Here is a 21,539-nt window from a genome sequence, read left to right as displayed (position 1 = left end):
TATACTTCTAGTTGCTCTCTGCCTAATGAGACAGCACACTCCTTCTCTCCATCCTGTATTTCCATGTCCATTCAGCCAGCTTCTATCCCATTTGGCCTTCACATCTCCCCTCCAGCATATACCTTAAAAAAAAAAGGCAAGCAAAACCCCTGAAATACTAACTGAACAAACTCAAAGGAAGTTTTCTTTCATCTGTGTACCTTGCCCCAACTATTTCTCAGGCTCAGCACACCTTTTTTTTTTTAATCACCAGCAGCATATTTCCCTTTTAGAAGGCACAAGGTAAGATAAGATAGGTTATTGCCATTTTGATTTTAAAGAATAAAACCTCCTAAATAATCTTTCAATTAAAGGATTAAAATCTGAAGTTGGAGCAGTTTTTCAAATCATCATAATATAAGCATGGGGAGCTTTTTTGAGGATGGTGAAAGTGAGAAGGAAGTTCTGGGTGATATTTCTCTAATAATCACCTTGACATAATTAGCATAAGAAAACTTTTGGTTTGATTAATATGTGCAATATTAAGTACATAGTAAAGAAAGGTTATGGGAACCTTTAAAAGGCTTTTTGGTAAGTAGTATAAATACAAACAGTAGCTGCCGTTGCATTACATATTTCAACAGCCTGACAACATCTTAGAATACAGAATTCTAGCTAGCTAATTTTGTAAGATCCATTGCCATAGAATCGATTCCGACTTACAGCAACCCTATAGGACAGAGTAGAACTGTCCCAAAGGGTTTCCAAGCAGCAGCTGGTGGATTTGAACTGCTGACCTTTTGGTTAGCAGCTGATCTCAACCACTCCACCACCAGGCCATACTGTTTTCACTGACCTCATATACATGCGAAAACTGGACAATGAATAAGGAAGATTAAAGAAGAATTGATGCCTTTGAATTACGATGTTAGCAAAGAATATTGACTATAATGAGCTGCCCAAAGAATGAACAAATCTGTCTTGGAAGTACAGCCACGTGCTTCTTAGAAGTGAAGGTGATGGACTTTGGACATGTTTTCAGGAGGGGACAGTGCCTAAAGAAGGACATCATGCTTGGTAAAATAGAGAGTCAGCAAAAAAGAGAAAGACCCTCAACCAAATGGACTGACACAGTGGCTGCAGCAATGGGCCCAAGCATAACAAGGTTTGTGAGGATAGCACAGGACTGGGCAGCGTTTCATTCTGTTGTACATGGGGTCACCATGAGTCGGAACTGACTCAATGATACCTAACAACAACAATTTTCTAAGAAAAATCTTAACTGTGTTTTAAGTGAAAGTTTACAGTTCAAGTCAGTCTCATACAAAAACTTACATACTTTGCTATGTAACCCAAGCTGCTTTCCCCTTAATGTGACAGCACACTCCTCCTCTCCACCCTGAATTCCCTGTGTCCATTAAACCAGCTCCTGTCCCCTCTGCTTTCTCATCTCACTTCCAGGCAGGAGCTGCCCACATAGTCTGATGTGTCTACTTGAGCCAGGAAGCTCTCTCCTCACCAGTATCCATTTCTGTCTTATAGTCTAGTTCAGTCCCTGTCTGAAGAGTTGGCTCTGGGAATGGTTCCAGTCTTGAGCTAACAGAGGGTCTGGGGGCCATGACCTCTGGGATCCCTCCAGTCTCAGTCAGACCATTAGGTCTGGCCTTGTTATGAGAATTTGAGGACTGCCTCCCACTGTTTTCCTGCTATGTTGGGAACTCTCTGTTGTGTTCCCTGTCAGGGCAGCCATAGGTTGTAGCCAGGCACCATCTAGTTCTTCCGATCTGAGGCTGATACAGTCTCTGGTTTATGTGGCCCTTTCTGCTCTTGGGCTCATATTTACATTGTGTCTTTGGTGTTCTTCTTTATCCTTTCCTTCAGGTGGGTCGAGACCAATTGATGCATCTTAGATGGCTGCTTGTGAGCGTTTAAGACCCCAGATGCCATTCACCAAAGTGGGATGCAGAACGTTTTCTTAATACATTTTGTTATGCCAACTAACCTAGATGTCCCCTGAAACCATGGTCCGGAGACCCCCAACCCTGCCAGTCTGGCTTTCGAAGCATTTGGTTGTATTCAGGAAACTTCTTAGCTTTTGGTTTAGTCCAGTTGTGCCAACCTCCCCTGTATTGTGTGTTGTCTTTCCCATCACCTGAAATAGTTCTTGTCTACTATCTAGTTATTGAATACCCCTCTCGCTTACAATATATATATATATTTTTTAAAAGTTACGATTGAATTGAATTTATCTAAATTCTTAAAATTTTATCTTTTCACCTTCCCTTTGTGTCCTTGGTCATGTTGTAACATTACATAAAAAAACATTACATAGTGAATATATAATTCTGCATTCTGCTTATTTTTACAAATCTGTTCTCTGAAATGCTGTATAAGCCCATATAGTTGTCATTTTAATAGCTGTATAATCCATTCAATGGATTACTATAATTTAAGTTATTTAAATAATGCAGTAGTGAACATGTGTAATATTGTTTTTCTCAGTAAGATAATTTTTCAAAGTTGTATTTCAGAGAGATTTCATTGGGAAAGGAATGAAATAAAGAACAATTCTTTTAGGCTTTTGGATTTTATGTGAAAAATAAGGTAAAGTTTTTTAATAAATGCTAATCCATTTTTATTTTTAGCATACAAATTTAACACAACTATTGGCCTAACAGAGTTGAAGCAAATCTATTTCATCACCTTTTTGACCTAATGTTATTTTTTCTAGGCCAGAAGTAAACTCTTGATTTTTTTCTTCACCTCTTAATATAATTTTGTTATAATTTGTTTGCAATATATTTATTTACCTGAACTATGCACCTAGACATATTTGCTGTGTCCAGGTTACAATTTTTAATTGACCTGAATAGCTCGTGACTTCATGAGGACAATAAATCCCTAGTGTGTGGCACACAGATTTTTTTGTGTGTGTGTGTGCTATATAGATGAAGGTTTACAGAGCAAATTAGTTTTTCACTAAACAATTAATACACATATTCTTTTGTTGCCAACACCACAACATGTCAGCACTCTCCCCTTCTTGACCCTGGGTTCTCCATTTCCATTCATCCAGCTTTCCTGTTCCTTCCTGCCTTCTTACCCTTGCCCTTGAGCTGGCGTGCCCATTTAGTCTCGTGTACATGGTCGAGCTACGTGTGTTGTTTGTTTTATGGGCCTGTGTAATCTTTGGCTGAAGAGTAAACCTCAGGAGTGACTTTAGTACTGAGTCAAAAGGGGATAGCACAATGATTTGCATGCAGGGGCTCAATAAGCATTTGTTAAATTGAATGAATGACTAAAACAAGATTAATGTAGTATCAATCACTGATTAAATAGCATTCTAAAAGCTAGACTTTTGAATTGAGAATTGCATTTTAGTTGGTAAACAGAACATGTTAGTCCTAAGAGCTTAGGGGAAGTCCCCTGGTTCTACATAGTTTGGAGGTATCGTTTGCTCAGTGGCAGATGGCAAGTTCAGAGGTTACTGAATTGTTTCCATTTTTGTTAAATAAGGTCAGTGTCACAATGTTGTCTTCTTAAAATATTTTTCCAAGTGTTGCTGCTTTAGTTTGTTCTTATTGAAAAAATTTAGCTATATAAATGTTATATTTAAACGGGAAACTCGTCTTCAGCACCCCCCCAATTTTGCCAACCATCTTCCTAGAAATACTTGATAACAGTTTAGAGTGTGTCCGTCCATACATTGTCCTTCGAAAGACTAAAATGTCGCAAATAAGACTTTTCGTTCTCTTTAACGACCACTCCCAATCCCCTCCCTTATTTCTCATTCTCATTTTTTTGTTGTGACTCCTTCCAGATCTTTTTTTTTTTTTTTGCATTTACATTCATATAAATGTACTCATGGTATATATATGTGGGTGTGTTTTAACATGTTGTATTTCATCAATCTAAGACTCTATTTTATGTACCATAAACAGAGAAAAACTGCCAGTTGTAACCATAAGATAGCGTAGATTCTAAAACCTAAACTGATATTAGAGATATTAAGGGTGTGTGTGTGTACTTTTCAGGATTGACGAAGTACATTGTGTGCTATGATTGTATGTAGTTTTCTGCAATTTACTTTTTTCACTTCCCAACGTTTCCTGTGATTGCTTCATTTATACCACAGAATGAATAGACCACATTTAGTCATTCCCTTATTGATAAACTTTTAATTTTTTTCCAACAAAGAGAAGACAGTACTGTATCTGCCTCCTTCTATATATTTGGGAGCGCTTCTCAAGGGTAGAAACCCTGGTGGCGTAGTGGTTAAGTGCTACGGCTGCTAACTAAAAGGTCAGCAGTTCGAATCTACCAGGCGCTCCTTGGAAACCATGGGGCAGTTCTCCTCTGCCCTATAGGGTCACTATGAGTCAGAATCGACTCGACGGCAGTGGGTTTGGTTTGGTTTCTCGAGGGTAAAGAGCCCTCATAGCACAGTGGTTAAGCACTTGGCTGCTACCTGAACTCACTAGGCAGCTCGTAGCCACCAGCCGCTTCACAGGATAAAGATGTGTGGCAGTCTGCTTCTGAGAAGATGACAGCCTTGGAAACCCTGTGGGGCCGTTCTGCCCCGTCCTTAGGGTCGCCATGAGTCTGAATCAATGGCACGGGGTTTATTTTATTATTTTTAATATCAAGGGTAGATAATGAGAACTGGAATCCCTGGGTCGTAGGGCTTTGTCCTGGTTAGTTGCCGCGGAGTTGGCCCCGACTCGTGGTGGACTTGCATACAGCAGAACCGAACACTGCCTGGTCCTGTGCCGTCCTCAGTCTCTGGTATGTTTGAACCCATTGTCGCAGCCACTGTATCAGTCCATCTCATGGAGGGTTTTAATTTCCGTTTCCCTGATGACTAGTGAGATTGAATATTTTTTTTGGATGCTTATTTGCTAAGTGTATTTTTTTTTCTTGTCTGAATTTCCTGTTCATGTCCTTTGACCCATATTCTTCTGACCTCCCGTTATCCCATTAATGATTTTTATTTTGGTGACCACTGTGTATATGGATGATACTAACTTGTAAGAGTATATGCTATTTTTCTTTTTTTTTTTTTTAAGTTTGAAATTTGTTAGTCTGTTGTTATCATTGAAATCAACCATAATTAATGCTACCATTAAGCAGAACTGTGCTCTGTAAGGATTTCCGTTTTACCAGTACCCAATTTCATATTACTTTTGAATATTGGTGGTAGTTAAGACTTTATAGTGTAGCTGACTTCGCTCATGATTGCTCTTATGGAAACTTGTCGGAGGCCAACCATAATTTGAAGAAAGGAAAAGGATCTGATAGTTATTAGTAGTAATATTATCTTATCTGTGAGATAGCAGTGGAGTCCTTACCTTATTAATGTACAAACGGAATCTTTACTTATTAATGGACACTTATTAAATGTTCCTCAGCTAGGAAATGTCTGAGATGAGATTTAAACCTAGATCTGTCTGATTCCAAAATTCCTTCCCCTGTATCATACTGCTTCAGTGGGAGGGATAAGTTTTGAATACAGCACTTCAAAGTATATATAATCTGTTATGCATGATCGTGTAAGAAGGAGTATAAATTTATTTTAAAAGACTGTGGTTCTTTCACATTGTTCTTAATATGTGTAAAATGTGATAAGTGGTACAATTGTCTATGTATATCTCAGTGCAGCTTGATAGATTTCTGTGTAATAGTTTTAACATAAACATTGGTACTTCTTTTTTTAAAAATTAATAATTTAGTATAAAGGGTTTCTTAGATTCCCAACTATGAAAATTTAGTAATTGAAATAAATTACTATAAAAATCACTGTAATAGTGTTTATATCTGCCACACACGGTTTGTGACATACCTTATAGCAAGAGTTTGGACTGTAATGCTGAAAACGATGTTATTTTTTCCAGTGCTAATTGTTTTCTTTTTCTTATAGAAAAAGATGGAAAAGCATTTCATCCCACTTATGAAGAAAAACTAAAACTGGTGGCACTGCATAAGCAAGTTCTCATGGGTCCTTATAATCCAGACACTTGTCCTGAGGTTGGATTCTTTGATGTGTTGGGGAATGATAGGAGGTAACGATGTTTTGTTGTGTGATGAATTTAATGCGAGGAGTGTTGAAAGGGGTACAAAGTGAATTGCTTAGGATGTAAATACTTGGTTCCCAAGCTTAGAATAAGAACAGAAACAAACATTTCTGCTTGCAGTGTCTAGAGTCTTCAGATGTTTCTTTTTGGCTTGGAAATGTTTGTGACTAAATATTACGAAAGAAGATTACTCATCTGATTATGACCATAAGACAAGGACAGCTGAATGATTCTTCCTGAACAATGTTAAAAGCAGCCTTTTAAAATAAGTAGTAATTGATCCCCCCATTGAAGCAGATGCAGAGTTGTGACAAAAAGAATACGTTGAGTATTTTATTCGGTTAAGGCTAAAATATGCTATCAGGAGAATAAAACTTTGAGACCCTTCTGCTAGCATAGGAGTTATAAGGAATGAAGTTATAAATAGCTCTTCGCAGTTCACAGCAGTAAGCTTGGATTGTATGTGGCATACCTAATTTAGTAAGTCACTACATGCTTATTGAAAGAGTTTTGAGCCTTCTGCTTATAGTAGAATCAGATTGCTTGGGTTATAATTGAGAATTGTTTGTAATTAAGTTTAAATTAAATTCTCATTCTGTTAAGAAGGTTAGATAACTTTTCTTATTATTATTTACAGGAGAGAATGGGCGGCCCTGGGAAACATGTCAAAAGAGGATGCCATGGTAGAGTTTGTAAAGCTCCTAAATAGATGTTGCCATCTCTTTTCAACATATGTTGCATCCCACAAAATAGAGAAGGAAGAGCAAGAAAAAAAAAGGTGAAGTTTGCGAGCACAGAATACTTTATCTCTATGCGACCCAGCACCTTGATGCTTTTGCTTTATGGGGTGTCTGTTCTAGGCCAGGTGTCTTACTTCCCTTGGACGCCCACTTCTTAACGGCAATTGTTCAAACTGCCTGATGTGAGCAGGTATTTATATTATGAGTTTTGGGGGGAAGGGGTGCTGCTTCCTTCTGGCTGTACCTTTAAAAGGACCTGCCCATCCATCATGGTCGCATTCCTTTTGTCTTAATCACACTAAGTTTCTGAGCACACTCCACCATGAACCCAGCCTCTGGCTCTTCCCTACCCTTCTGGGCTGACACAAACACCCTTCGCAGCTGTCTCCCTTGACCTTCTAGAGTATTCGTGCTCCATTTCGTGGTTGTCATCTGTACTACATGGTCGGCCTTATGTAGGCATTCATAGTTAGCTCTGGTTCCCAGGTGGCCTGTTAGTTATTCCCAGGGTTAGGAGGAGAGCTGCTAAATGCGCTGTTGACGTTTGTGAAATTCTGCTGTGATTGTGAATTCGACAGAATTATAATTAACACCTTATTTATCTAGAGGTTACACTTTCAGCAACTTTGACTATCTAGGACTTCTAGGTAACCAAAAAGATGCTATAAAAACAATTTTACCTCGGATTACATTATACTTATTTTAGAAACAGGTATTTCTGTGGTTTCCCACCTCAAACTGGATGAGAAATAACAGGTTAGAAGAGAAAATAGCCTGATAATGAGGGAGAAGACAGGAACTGTGAAAAATAGAAAAGAATTTTAAAAGAATGGCAGTCAGGGGCCATTTAACATGAGCACAAGCTTGTCCATCACTATATTATGACAGGACAATTTTTATGTTTGTAGTTATAAACCCTGAGCCATCAAGAGGTAGAGAGCACTAAGTGTCATTTATCCATGTTTAAGAAGATAGGAAACAGCTTAATACATTTTTGGATTTTTATCTAGAGGAAGATAATTATTTTTCTCCAAGGAAAAAAGTTGAAGCTTGTAAGAATGAAATGAGGTACTTTTAACTGGAAAATGGGTTTGTGTGCTTTAGTCTGCTGTGCAGTCATGTTGGCTAAATGAGTTGTAGCTGTGCTGTCTTTGGAAGTGTGTACATTGCTTTTTTGAGTTCTTATTTAAGTGATAAATATTCAGATTTCTCTTAAGCATTGTCAAAAGTTACTACTCGTTTTAACATATGAAACTGCCGTGTTTTCTTTTAAAACTATACTTCTGTCGTGAGGTGAAGTTCCTGTAGAATTTTTTAAAGTGTTTAAGACTGGAGTTCATCTCTCTTGAACTGTAAGCTCTGACTTGTGGAACATCTTGCCCTGTACCAGCTGTGACACATTGAAAGAGGTCATGTTATTGCTCCATTGTGAGCCTTGGCCGTGGCTTAGGTACGTTGTTAATCATTTACAGGAGTTTGGGGAGAAAAGAAATCTTACCTTTCATCCTATCTTAACCCGCTTGTACGCCACACCACTCTTAGACGCAAGGTGTTCATTCCTAGGGCGACAGACGCATTCTTCTTTTTGGAAAGAAGCATGTTGGGATGAGTAAAAGAGCTGGATGAGGGCAGCACCTAGGTGTCCAAAAACTGCACTTGGCTTTTTCAAATTAAAAGTTTTTAACTTTTTTAAAATTTCAGAAACAGTATACAAATATATGCGGTATAAATGGCTTTTCTATGTATTTACCTGCTTTTTTCATTAACCAAATGTATTCAGCGTCTTTACATACTAGCCCACATAGTTCTGTCGCTTTTTCTGGCTACATCACATTCCAGGATGGGTTTTTCATCTGTTATGCACATTAGTTGACTTGCGGTTCCTTCCAGCACTGTGCTAAGCCCTGAAGGTGTAGCAGTGTAAAAAGGTGCTGTCTGCCCCTTATGGAGCACCTACTATTAACTAAACTTAGCACACAAGTATAATTCTGACTGTAGCATATTGTGAAGGAAAGACTCATGGTACTGTTAGCACATATTAGAGAAGAATCTTCAGGGTACAGGTATGTGCGTGATTGAAGTGGTGTCTTACTGAGGGACCCCTTCTGTTGCTGTGCTGCAGCGGTTATTCTTGACATAGTTTTGTATGTTGTGAGATTAGATCCATGTGATAGATTTCTAGTAGTGGAATGTATGCGTTTCAAATTTGATCGATATTACCACATTGTTCCCTAGAAACACCGTGTCTGTCTTCACTGGAAAATGAAGTCTTAGGTTATTTCTAAACAGAATTCATTACATAAGGTTCATTCCCTCTGTTCTTTACTTTATAGGAAGGAGGAGGAGGAGCGAAAGAGGCGTGAAGAGGAAGAAAGAGAACGTCTGCAAAAGGAAGAGGAAAAGCGTAGGAAAGAGGAGGAGGAGAGGCTTAGACGGGAGGAAGAGGAGAGGAGGCAGATAGAAGAAGAGAGGCTTCGGCTGGAACAGCAGAAGTAAGCATATTGTGTGGTCTGTCTTTGAAAGGAAAAATGGACTACCACACCTTATTACTCAACTTTTTACCCTTGCGTGCCTTAGAATAGTTCTGTACGCTGGTAAGCCTAAGGACCCACCCAGTAGGTCAATATTATCTGGTACCAAAGAGTGCTTAGTCTTAAGCATCATTTGGTTGCAAAAAGGGGAAGTTATATTGGGAGGATTTGGGATTAGCTCACAGAGCCCAGGGACTAGAAGCAAGAGCTGAGCTTGCTTAACTGCTCTCTGTTTCTGAGTCCACGTGACCTTTTGTCTTTGCTTCTCTTAGCTCCCGTCTCTGCATCGTTTTTCCTGCCTCTCTGTAAATTGTCACTCTGCTTTGGCATACGCAAGGCTATCCCAGCCTGGATTTATGTGGTCTGTGTTTCCTTGCATCTGAGGGAGACTAGCTGGAGTATGTGAGACCCAGTTAGAAATTCCTAGGAGAGAAAATCTAGTTGGCCCAGCCTATGACAGGACTGGGGAATGAGAGCAGCTGTCTCAGAAGGGCCTGATCCTTCAGGAGGGAGCTGTGGGTACAAAGAGGAAGTGGTCAACACCATAAAACACTGTGGGAAGAAGGCCTGGGGCCCTAGGGGTGGTGTGGTGGACAGGTTAAACCAGAGAACATGGAAGTCCATGGATTTCTTCTCATTTCTGGGTAGGACCTCAGAAAAAGTTTCAGTGCTAGCCTCAAACTAATCTAGGGCCTCATTCTCCTTTGGAGAGAAACTATGAATGCTGTTTTTTTCCTATCCCCACGAGGGTTGCCCTAGGTGGACAGGGTATCAGGCCCTACTTAGGAGTTCGTGAGGTTTTGCTTCATTAATAGATTACTTTGAGTTTTTGTTAGGTTGGTCACATAACTGAGTTAAGCATGTGGTTCCTCTAAGAAAAAATATAAAAAATAATTGTAATAGTTGGCAGAAATCAGTATCTCTAAACGAAGTGTAAGGAGCCCTGAAGGTGCAGTGGTCAATTAAAGCACCTGGCTGCTAACCAAAAGGTTGGCGATACAAACCCATCAGTGACTCCGTGGGATGGAAGACCTGGTGATCTGCTCCTGTAAAGATAGCAGCATAGGAAACCCTATGGGCTAGTTCTGCCCTGTCATATAGGGTCACTATGAGTCAGAATCAACGTGACAGCACACAACAACAAAAAAAACCAAGTGTGTCCAGATACTGTTTTCAGTGTTTCTTTTTAAGGCAGGCTTTAAATTTAAATAAAATGCTTTAAATTAAATGGACCCTCAAGTTTTGACTGGCTTTACTTATACTTACTAGGGCCACCTGTAACATCTTTTAACTATTCTTCTTGCCTCTTATTGCCGTTTGTGTATTTAAGTAGAAAAGCCATAACCAACGGTTAAAGACCCCATCTTTGCCACAGGTAATGTACCATCATGGCTTGCAGCATCGTGATTAAAGAGTATAGGCTCTGGAGCAAACTGCCTGGGTTTGAATCCTGGCTCTGGCATCTACTAACAGTGTAATCTCGGGCAAGTTACCGAATGCCTCCACTTCCTCCCGTGTGACACCCTACCTCATGGGTGTCGTGAGGGTGAGATGGGTTAGTACGTGTGTGCGCTTCAGCACCATGTGGCACGTGTGAGGACAGTGAATGTTAGTGACTGTTCATGGTGATGATGGCGGTGATGACGATAGACTTATCCTCCCTCTCCATCCAGGATTTTCCTTGAAAACTCTAACTAAAAAGTTAGAGGCCAATTTTATTTTGTTAAATCTTTCTTCTGGGCCTGGGACACATGCCGATGGTATATATTACTAGCTGAGTCATTTTGAAGAGTTGTAAGCTTATAAAAATAAATTGACAAGGACATTTTATTTTATATGAACAGTCTCCTGTAGTCAGACTAGCATATATTTTTTAATGTTTTTAGGCAGCAGATAATGGCAGCCTTAAACTCCCAGACTGCCGTGCAGTTCCAGCAGTATGCAGCCCAGCAGTACCCAGGGAACTACGAACAGCAGCAGATTCTCATCCGCCAGTTGCAGGAGCAGCACTATCAGCAGTATATGCAGCAGTTGTACCAGGTCCAGCTTGCACAGCAACAGGTATGATAGAAAACCCCAGATGTCAGCCTTAGAGAGGGTTTTTAGGTGCATCAGAACCCGTGTTCTTTTCTTTTTTTTTTAACAGTTGCTGTTAAATTTTGCATTAGCTAGCCTCTTAAGATATAAAGTAGCTTTTAGGTGACTATTATTAAGGACAGATTTTAACACTGCGCTGGCAGTTATGAAAGAAAATGTATTAAAGCAAAAAATGATACGACCACTGTCAGTTGTTGTACGGTATTTGAGAGCTGGTATGGACCAAGTGTCACTGCAGTGAGTCTGGCACAGACCCGATAGTAGACCCGGAACCATGATGACTGGGGAAACTAGCCTTAGCTTAAGCTCATCCTTCAGGCAGCGCACAGTTACAGGCCCAGACAACTTCCAGTGGGAGGACTCCCCTGCCGTATGACTATAGGCTGGTTCTCCAGGGCTAGATTGGGTCCATCCTGACTTTTATGCTAGATGAGCCCGGTGTCCTGGAGTTATGGAAATGAGGGTACCCCAGGATTAGTAGCCCTAAGTAGTTTTGACCATAAGTAGGCAGTACATACCTACAACACATCAATATTCCTCCTCCAACTCCCCACCCCCAAATATTTTGCTTCCACATAAGAGAGGGTGGTTGGGGGTAAAGAACACAGGGCTGGGAGTCATATACACTTGGATCCTGTCCTGGCTTTGCTGTTATCTTGTTTGATCACAAGCTACCTACTAGCGTGATCTTTCTGCCCATTCTTCCAGTCTGTAAGAATGGAATATATAATTAAAAAAAAAAAAATTAAAGTATCTTAAATATAATGGAAAGGAACCCTGGTGATACAACAGTTAAGCGCGCTCAGCTGCCAACCAAAAGGTTGGCAGTTCAAACCCATCCAGCAAATCCATGGGGAAAGGATCTGGCTGTCTGCTTCTGTAAAGATTACAGCCTAGAAAATCCTATGGGGGCACTTCTGCTGTATTTTGTGTTTCTTTTTAAAGGAGGTTTTAAGTTTAAGGAAACCCTGGTGGTGTAGTGGTTAAAAGCTATGGCTGCTAACCAGAAGGTAGGCAACTGGAATCCACCAGACGCTCCTTGGAAACCCTATGAGGCAGTTCTCCTCTGGCCTATAGGGTGGCTATGAGTTGGAACTGACTCAACGGCAGTGGGTTTGGTTTTTTTTTTTTTTTTTTTTAATTTAAGTAAAATGCTTTAAATTAGTCTTAATGGTCTGACTGAGACTAGAAGGACCCTGGTGGTCATGGTCCCCAGAACTTCTGTTAGCCCGAGATAGGAACCATTCCCAAAGCCAACTCTTCAGACAGGGATTGGACTGCACAATGGGATAGAAAAAGATGCTAGTGAAGAGTGAGCTTCTTGACATCTCCTATCTGGGGGGGAGATGAGAGGGCAGAGGGGGTCAGAAGCTGGCAGAATGGACATGAAAAGAGAGAGTAGAGGGAAGGAGCGGGCTGTCTCATTAGAGGGAGAGCAGTTAGGTGTATATAAATTTTTGTGTGAGAGACTGACTTGATTTGTAAACTTTCACTTAAAGCACAATAAAAATTAAAAAAAAATAAAAAGTGCTTTAAATTAAATGGATCCTCAAGCAACATGGGGTCACTATGAGTCAAAATAAGTCTTTGGCATCAGTGAGAAGCTGAAAAGCACTGCAGGCTTCGGTTAATCTGTAAGAGGGCGAAAAGGATCTGAAACCAGGAGTTATTCGAGACAATAAGTGGCGTTTTTGAGGCATTTCTTCTGTCCTCTAAAGCCTGTTTCTGTTTTAGCCTGTCACTCCCCTTTTCCTGCTTGTGTGTTAGGCAATGCGATGGGTTTTGTTTTCATAGGATAGCTCATACCCACTGTTCTGCTTGTAGGTTGCTGTCACTTAATGAGAAGAAAGTCAGACAGGGCAAAATGAAGAATCTCTGAAATGGAATTAGAGTGTCATAATTTAGATTAGAATGATCAACCTCAGTTTATCAAATTGATTGGCTGTCTCTGGGAAGAGAGAAGGCAAGGAACTAGGGAAGGAACAAGGAAACTTCAGCTCTGTACAGTATTAATTTTTACAGAAATACTGAGCAAAGTGACAAAATGTGAATACTTGTTAATATTGGGGTGTAGTTTTTTTTTTTTTAGTTACATAAGTGTTTGGTATTTTATCCCTGTACTTGTCTGTGCTTTTAAAAATGTCTCAAAGTATAGGAAAGAGATTATGTAAAGAAATAACTTCAGTCTGTTGTATATAATACAGTAAAACCTGTGGAAGCGGGAACCTGTGTAAGGCAGAAACCTGTCAGATATTTTCCACTAAATAGAGATAGAAAAATGGTGACGGCACTCTGTCAAAGGGGGAAACTTGCGCGACTCAGAAAGACAAGGCAGCCCTGTCCAGTTCCAGCTCTTCCAGGGCTCACTGTAGATGCATGTGCACCGGCAGTGGGGATCCCAGAGGAAGAAGGAGTTGTCCTTTCACGAGTGAGTTTCAAGAAAGGGACTGTTGGGGCTGGGCCTATTGAACATGAACACGAATGTTCCTTTTGCTTTGCTGTCATGCAGTGGATGTTCTGAGCGTGCTGCCTTGTTTTGATGATATGTGCTTTTTCTAGAAAACTAATGCAAAAGTTAACTGAGAGTAGGTCAGTCCAGCCTTGGGAGCTTCTAAAGACTTGTTACTAACCTGCTGTAGCGGAAGAGGGAGGTGTTGCTGTTTCTTTCAGTGAATGGTTTAGAAACGAGATGTTAGATGAGACACAGACACAGACAGGCATAGAGACAAGTGGAATGATGTGCCAACATGTGTGACAGTCCCCGGTCGTGGTTTTATAAAGGCATTTCCTCCCAATGTTTTCTGATTTTTTTTAACCATAGTGAATGTGTGCTTACTTCTGTGTTTTAATTTTGAAAGTACTTCAATGCCCAAATGCTCGTCAGAAGTAGAATGGATAATTAAGTTTAATATTTTCAAAGTGCAGTATCCTTTAACAATGTAAATGAATAAACTACAACCACTCATGACCCTGTAGATGCACCTCCCAAAAGTAATGTTGCACAAAAGAAGCCATACATACAAGAGGACATAAACTATATGATTCCATTTAAGTTCAAAAACAAGCAAAACTAGTCTGTAGTATTAGAAGTCAGATTAGGTCTTACCCTTGGGGCACTCCTGTGTCTGAAGGGAGCACAAGGGAGAATGCTGACATGCAGATAATTTAATTTATTATTTTTGTCCATATTTGATCAGTTGGTTATTTTGGGGGGGGTCCATATAGATTTTACCAATTATAGCTTCTGCCATGTGAATTTTCTTCTGTGACCATTTCCACCAAGTGTGATATTTCTCATTCATATTTTATTATCTATTATCAGTATTTCATTCTTCCATTTTTAAGGATAGATATTACTGTGTTCAGCTTTTACTCTTAATAGTTTTATTTTGGATTATTTCTCCCTAGCCTTGTTTGTTTTTCTCTAGTGTTCTCAGATCACAAAACATGCAATCCTCAGTCACAGTTTTTTGTCTCTGTTACTGTCTGACATTTTTGCTGTTGTTTTCATATTGTGTTGATAATATGAGGTGCCCTTGTGGCGCAGTGGTTAAAGCACTCGGCTGCTCACTATACGGCCAGCGATTATTAGCGGACTTACTAGTGATTCCTTGGAGTGGAGCACTTTGCAAGGCAAAGGCATAGGATCAGATGCAGCTGTCCCACTTGTTAGCCCTCCTGGTCATTGTATCTTTACTTTTTCTTGAATTGTAGGCAGCGTTACAGAAACAACAGGAAGTAGCAGTAGCTGGGGCTTCTGTGCCTCCGTCATCAAAAGTGAATGCAGCTGCACCAGGTGATAGGATGTCGATTAACGGACAGGCCAAACCCCACACTGACAGCTCTAAGAAAGAACTGGAACCTGAAGCTGCAGAAGAAGCCATGGAAAATGGACCAAAAGGTACTGTTTGGCGCACATGTGTTCACCCATCCAGATGTCCTAGTTCAGACTCCGTGAAAAGCAAAAGTCAGGAAAGTCCGCTTAGCTGGCTTTTGAAAGCAGTTTCGTATTTGTGAGAGTTGAACAAGTTTTCACTGTTTTTAGTCTGGATCTCAGTGCTTCTGATAACCCTTAAAATACTGTAAAAGAGCAAGTCAGATGTCTTTTGGACACTTTGGGTTATCTTGTAATGTACATTGGTTCTCTATTGCTGTGTAACAGTTTACATCCAAATTTAGTGGTTTAAAATAGCAGTAAACATTTATTATCTGACAATTTCTCTGGGCCAGGAATTCAAGAACAGCTTAGTTCAGTGGTTCTGGCTCAGGGTCTCATGAGGTTGCAGTCAAGGTGTTGACTGGGGCTGTAGTTGTCTGGATGCTTGACAGGGACTACAAGATCTGCATCCAAAGTGGTTCACTCACATGGCTGGCAATTTGGTAGTGGCCATTGGCAGGAGACCTCAGTTCCTTGCCCAGTGAAGCCTTTCTATAGGGCTGTCTTCAAGACACAGTGACTGGCTTCCCCCAGAGCACGTGGTCCAAGAGAGAACAATGCAGAAGCAGCAATGTCTTTGATGCCCTACCTTGGAAGTCATACACTGTCACTTCTCCTGTATTCTGTTGGTTACACATACCAATCCTGATACTGTCGGTGAGAGCTATATAAACTATGTGAGTACTTGGAGGTGAAGACCACTGGGCACCATCTTGGAGGCTAGCTACTATGTATTACAGTTTTTTTTTTTTTTCTTTCTCTAGACAAAGTACTGTGGTACCCAGAAGAGAGTGTTTTTCAAAGCTCTCCTAGTTTTTCTTGGGCAGCTTATTCATTCATTCAGCAATTGGGTGAAGGCTTTCTAAGCACTAGGGATATAGTAGTTAGGCAAAATAACACACATTAAATGTAAATTGTACCTGTGATAAATACTGTGATGGAGAAAGAGGTACATTATACTTTGAGAACACCTAATATAGGACGTTTGACCTAGTCAGAGAGGTCACTGGAGGCTTTCCTGAGGAAGGAGCAATTGGCTGAGATCTGAAGCAAGGGTAGGAATTAACTAAGTAAGAAGGAAGGGAGCATCTTATGACAGTGAGCAGGGATGGGATGGTGGTATAGTTTATAAGAAATTTGGTTTCAGAGATCTTCCTTGTCTTTTTAAACAAGTAACAGAAAATGACTGCAGAAAAAAAACCTTCTGTTTCCTTGGTTTATCTTTCCCCCTCCCCCGCCCCCCCTTTTTTTTTTTCTCCTATCAAGAGTTAGACCAGTATTTTCAAATGAAAGAATCTTTTGTCAAAGACCCCGTGACTAAATCTGGGAAACTTGTTGAATAGTCTAGGACATGTAGATACTGCTCGATAATAAGACTTTACTCTTTTTTAAGTCTTGTCCAAGTTTTTCTGTTTCTTTCACCTCCTTTAGAATAGCCGCTAGAACTGTGGAATACTTGGAGGTCAAGACTTTTTTTCAAAATAAAGACTAAAGTCAAAGCCCAGTTTTTTTTGGCCATGACAAACAGTCCAGATCGCTCATCCTTGCTAGACTGTTTCCCTAGGCTCAGTTAGGGAGTTTACAAGGCCATTCTGAAATCCCTTCATGCAATTAGAGTGTTGAAAAAAATGACTTATAAGATTATGATTGCATTTGTTACTTGAAGTGGTGGTATCCCAACCCTCAGTGCCCTCAAGTTGATTCTAACTCACAGTGACCCTATAGGACAGAGTAGAACTGCCCCATAGAGTTTCCAAGGAGCGCCTGACGGATTCGAACTGCCAACCCTTTGGTTAGCAGCCGTAGCACTTAACCACTACGCCACCAGGGTTTCCCATGACCTCCGAATGCCTGTGATATTGTTAAATGTAGTAGTTTTGGGAAAGACTTCCATGAGGAAGCTTTTATATCCCTTTCAGTCCTTGATCTAAACTAGCTGTAGCCCTGAGGCCAGATGTATTGCACTTGGTGCCTAAGTGCTGCTGGCAGCTGGTCCTAAAAGCAGGTGTTGCTGCCTGCAGGTATAGGCTAGTCTGCTTTAGCTTCTGTAATTCCTGTTGTCTTTAGACTCTCTTCCAGTAATAGCGGCTCCATCCATGTGGACACGACCCCAGATCAAAGACTTTAAAGAGAAGATTCGGCAGGACGCGGATTCTGTGATTACAGTGGGTCGAGGAGAAGTGGTCACTGTTCGAGTACCTACCCACGAGGAGGGATCATATCTCTTTTGGGAGTTCGCTACAGACAATTATGACATTGGGTTTGGGGTGTATTTTGAATGGACAGACTCTCCAAACACTGCTGTCAGCGTGCATGTCAGTGAGTCCAGCGATGACGACGAGGAGGAAGAAGGTAAAGCCAATATGCCGTATTTAGTAGCTGCTAGGCTGTGTCTTGGCAAAAATGGTGCTACAGTTCAGATGTCAGCCATTTTAATGCTTCCTGATTAACTCTTACTGCAAAGGGAAGAACCTCTTCATTAGTGGAATCTTAGGCTGAAAAGGTTATGGGGAATGGGATCAGAGATCTTCTTTGTCTTTTTAAAAAAAGTAACAAAAAGGTTCTGAGAAAGGGGAATGAGACCTAAAAGTGAAATTTTCTAAATGCCAGGAAAGTGGCAGTTTGTCATTTTACTACGTTCTGAAAACGGTTTTGCTTTCAACCTTGTGTGTTGAAAAGACAAACGTATGAAGTCATTTTGAAAAATTTTAAAGGATTAAGTAAGAAATTATGTCAGCCTTGGAATTTATTTAAATTTATATACTTTAGGTCATTATTCTAAGATTTTTTTTATGTAAACAGAAAACATCCCACCCTAAAAAATTCTTCAGCTCTTCTCCTTGGAAATTCCAAAGTGTAATTTTTTATTTTTCTCTGAATAAATAGACAAAATTGGGTGTTTTCAAGGACAGTTGAAACTGTCTTGGTCTAATAAGTAGGTTACAAAAGGTAGCACTTAGTGATTTAGAAGTTGGTCTCCTTTATTTTGTTATTCAGAAAAGTCAGAACTGGAAGCTTTTCTGCACAGCTAGTAAGCATTTAAATTATTTGTTGACTTGATTGGGAGTGATAGGGAAGGAGTGCCCTAACTGTGGGAATGGAACAAGCACCATCACACTTCTTTGGGACCATCCTTTCAGGTAGCTTGTAAACAGACTGCTTAGTCTTGAAGAGGGTTGATAATGTCGTAGTTCCATAAGGATTATATAGGGATAAATTTAAAGAGGTAATGTTTAGGGAAGTGAAGAGAGCCTGTCTTAGTTATCAGTGCTGCTGTAACAAATAACCACAAGTGGATGGCTTTAATAAATATAAATTTATTCTCACAGTCTAGGAGGCTACAAGTCCCAATTCAGGGCACCAGCTGCAGGAGAAGTTCTTCTTTCTCTCTCAGCTTTTGGGGAAGGTCCTTGTCTTCATATGGGGCTGGGAGTTTCTCAGTGCAGGGACCTCGAGTCCAACGGATGTGCTCTGCTTCCGGCTTTTCTTTCTTGGTGGTAGGAGGTCCCTCACCTCTCTGCTTGCTTCTCTTACATCTCTGAGGAGATTGACTTGAGATACAGTCTAATCTTATAGATCGTATCCTGCCTCATTAACATAACTGCCTCTAGTCCTTCCTCATTAACATCATAAACCCATTGACCATTGCCGTTGAGTTGTTAAGTGGATTCCTACTCATAGCAACCCTATAGGACTGCGTAGAATTGCCCCATAGGGTTTCCAGGGAGCAGCTGGTAGATTCAAACTGCCGACCTTTTGGCTAGCAGCCAAGCTCTTAGCTACTGTGCTACCAGGGCTCCTGTTTACATCATAGAGGTTAGGAGTTACAACACATAGGATAGTTATATTAGATCACAATACTGGGAATCATGGACTAGCCAAGTTGACGTATTTTGGGGGGACATAGTTCAATCCGTGACAGCCTAAACCAAATTTTGAGGTACACAGTTATTCCATTCATTTTACTATACCATACAGCACTTTGGGACCTCTGGTGTCGTGTATGGAAACACAGCAGGTGTGCCTTAAGCATTTCTTGAAATTAAGTTTAATACTTAATTTAGTATTCATCGTATTTAATTTAACTATCAGCTTTTTACCTCCAAAACCAGTTTTTGTACCATTACCTACCACTGTCTGTACCTGTCCAGTATCTTCATTAGAGCATCCCAGAAATGCCAGTACACCTTGCAGATGGATTCTTACCCCAGAGACAGATCAGGTATCCGGTATTATATCGCAGGTCCAGATTTCAGCTGACAAATGTGGAGCCATGTCCATGGGCCAGTGTCATTTAGGAGTTGCGTTGTCTTATATGGCATTTGGTTTTCAGCATTCTTTATTTCAGAGTACCACTAGCATGATAGAGCATTGCCCATAAGTACTACTGACTGAATTAGAAAAAATACAAGAGTGAAAACAGAGAAGAGATGAAGGCTTTAGCAGACTGGGCAACCATTACTACCATTGTCTGAAGTGCCCCTCAACAACATCAGAACCAGGAGCTGCCAAATCCCATACTAGACTTTTGGATGCATCCCAAAAAACCAAAACCAAACCCGTTGGCATCGAGTCGATTCCAACTCCGTAGTGACCCTATAAGACAGTAGAACTGCCCCATAAGGTTTCCAAGGAGCAGCTGGTACGTTTGAACTCCTGACCTTTTGCTTAGCAGCCGAGCACATTACAGGGACTCATTAAAATCAAGCTATTTGAGCAGAAGAACTAGTTGGTGCCTGGCCACAACCGATGACTGCCCTGACAGGGAGCACAACAGAGAACCCCTGAGGGAGCAGGAGAGCAGTGGGATGCAGACCCCAAATTCTCATAAAAAGACCAGACTTAATGGTCTGACTGAGACTAGAGGAATCCCGGCAGTCACGGTCCCCAAACCTTCTGTTGGCCCAGGACCGGAACCATCCCCGAAGACAACTCATCAGACATGAAAGGGCCTGGACAGTGGGTAGGAGAGAGATGCTGATGAAGAGCGAGCTATTTGTATCAGGTGGACACTTGAGACTGTGTTGGCATCTCCTGTCTGGAGGGGGGATGGAAGGATAGAGAGAGTTGGAAGCTGGCAAAACTGTCACAAAAGGAGAGACTGGAAGGGCTGACTTATTAGGGGGAGAGCAAGTGGGAGTATGTAGTAAGGTGTATATAAACTTATATGTGACAGTCTGACTTGATTTGTAAGCGTTTAGTTGAAGCTCAATAAAAGTTAAAAAAAAATCAAGCTATTTGTCAATGTCTGGGAAAGAATTTTTTGTATGCAAATTATTGAACTTATCAAGAGCTTTGTGAGTAAATGGAAGAATTCCCTGTTGAGAAATGGATTGAGGTAATACATTTTTCCTGGGTTGCCAGCTGGGGGAGCTTCTAAAAGGAAGTACTTTCTAGTCTAAGCTCTGAGTTGGTTGTAGTTTTGGGGCTGTTGTACTGGGACAAGCACTGATAAAAATGACTGGTGTCCAGTGCCTATCTAGAGGTGGGAACCTCAATATCCTTGACCTTAGCCCTAAAAAAAAAAAAAAAAAAAAAACCCAAATCCATTGCTGCCAAGTCCGTTCTAACTCTTAGCGACCCTATAGGACAGAGTAGAACTGCCCCATAGGGTTTTCAAGGAGTGGCTGGTAGAATCGAACTGCCAGCCATTTGGTTAGCATTCGTAGCTCTTGATTGCTATGCCTAATATGTATCCCTAAAATGGAAGAGAACTTTACCCGCTTATGTACCCATTCCTTATCATAAAATGATTTGCGACTGAAACAAATCCATTAGAACCTCTGTATTAGCAGCATCTACAGTGAGGTCTTAACTGCTCCTCAGAACTGTTTGCTAAGAGGGAGCATGACAAACCCAGATCCCTTCAGAGCCTGCTGTGCCACCGTATCCTGTCCACATTGTAGGAGCCCTTTTGGCTTGACTTAGGAGGGAAGAAGAGTTTGGGGTTTTCTGATCTGGTTTGGTCTTAGGTCCTAAAAGGTAGACAGAAGAATTTTTCTCTGCAGTATGAATGGTAGCCCAGACTCCTCTGTTTTAATTCTTTGTTTTCTCTGTTGTTTCTGAGTCTCAAGTCTTGGTTGAAATTGATGAAAGATGCATTATTACCTATCGCAGTAACCTTTAGTTTTGCAGATTTGGAACAAAATTTTTGTCTTGAATTAATGGACCAGCCTATTTCATG

At 40.7% G+C, this 21,539-nt stretch overlaps 1 protein-coding gene across 1 annotated transcript in view; it reads left to right on the top strand.

Moving 5' to 3' along the window:
- The window catches only part of ACBD3 (acyl-CoA binding domain containing 3), a 40,733-nt gene that overhangs the window by 15,840 nt on the left and 3,354 nt on the right, over positions 1–21,539 (top strand). The window contains exons 2-7 of the mRNA XM_049868222.1: positions 5,897–6,038; positions 6,688–6,828; positions 9,124–9,282; positions 11,208–11,382; positions 15,133–15,319; positions 17,423–17,707. Coding sequence (XP_049724179.1) covers positions 5,897–6,038; positions 6,688–6,828; positions 9,124–9,282; positions 11,208–11,382; positions 15,133–15,319; positions 17,423–17,707 — 1,089 coding nt within the window. The remainder of the gene's footprint in view (positions 1–5,896; positions 6,039–6,687; positions 6,829–9,123; positions 9,283–11,207; positions 11,383–15,132; positions 15,320–17,422; positions 17,708–21,539) is intronic.

Source organism: Elephas maximus, chromosome 24 (assembly GCF_024166365.1).
Source record: "Elephas maximus indicus isolate mEleMax1 chromosome 24, mEleMax1 primary haplotype, whole genome shotgun sequence".
In the NCBI taxonomy this organism is placed as follows: Eukaryota; Metazoa; Chordata; class Mammalia; order Proboscidea; family Elephantidae; genus Elephas; species Elephas maximus.
This window is presented reverse-complemented; position numbering and strand designations above follow the sequence as displayed.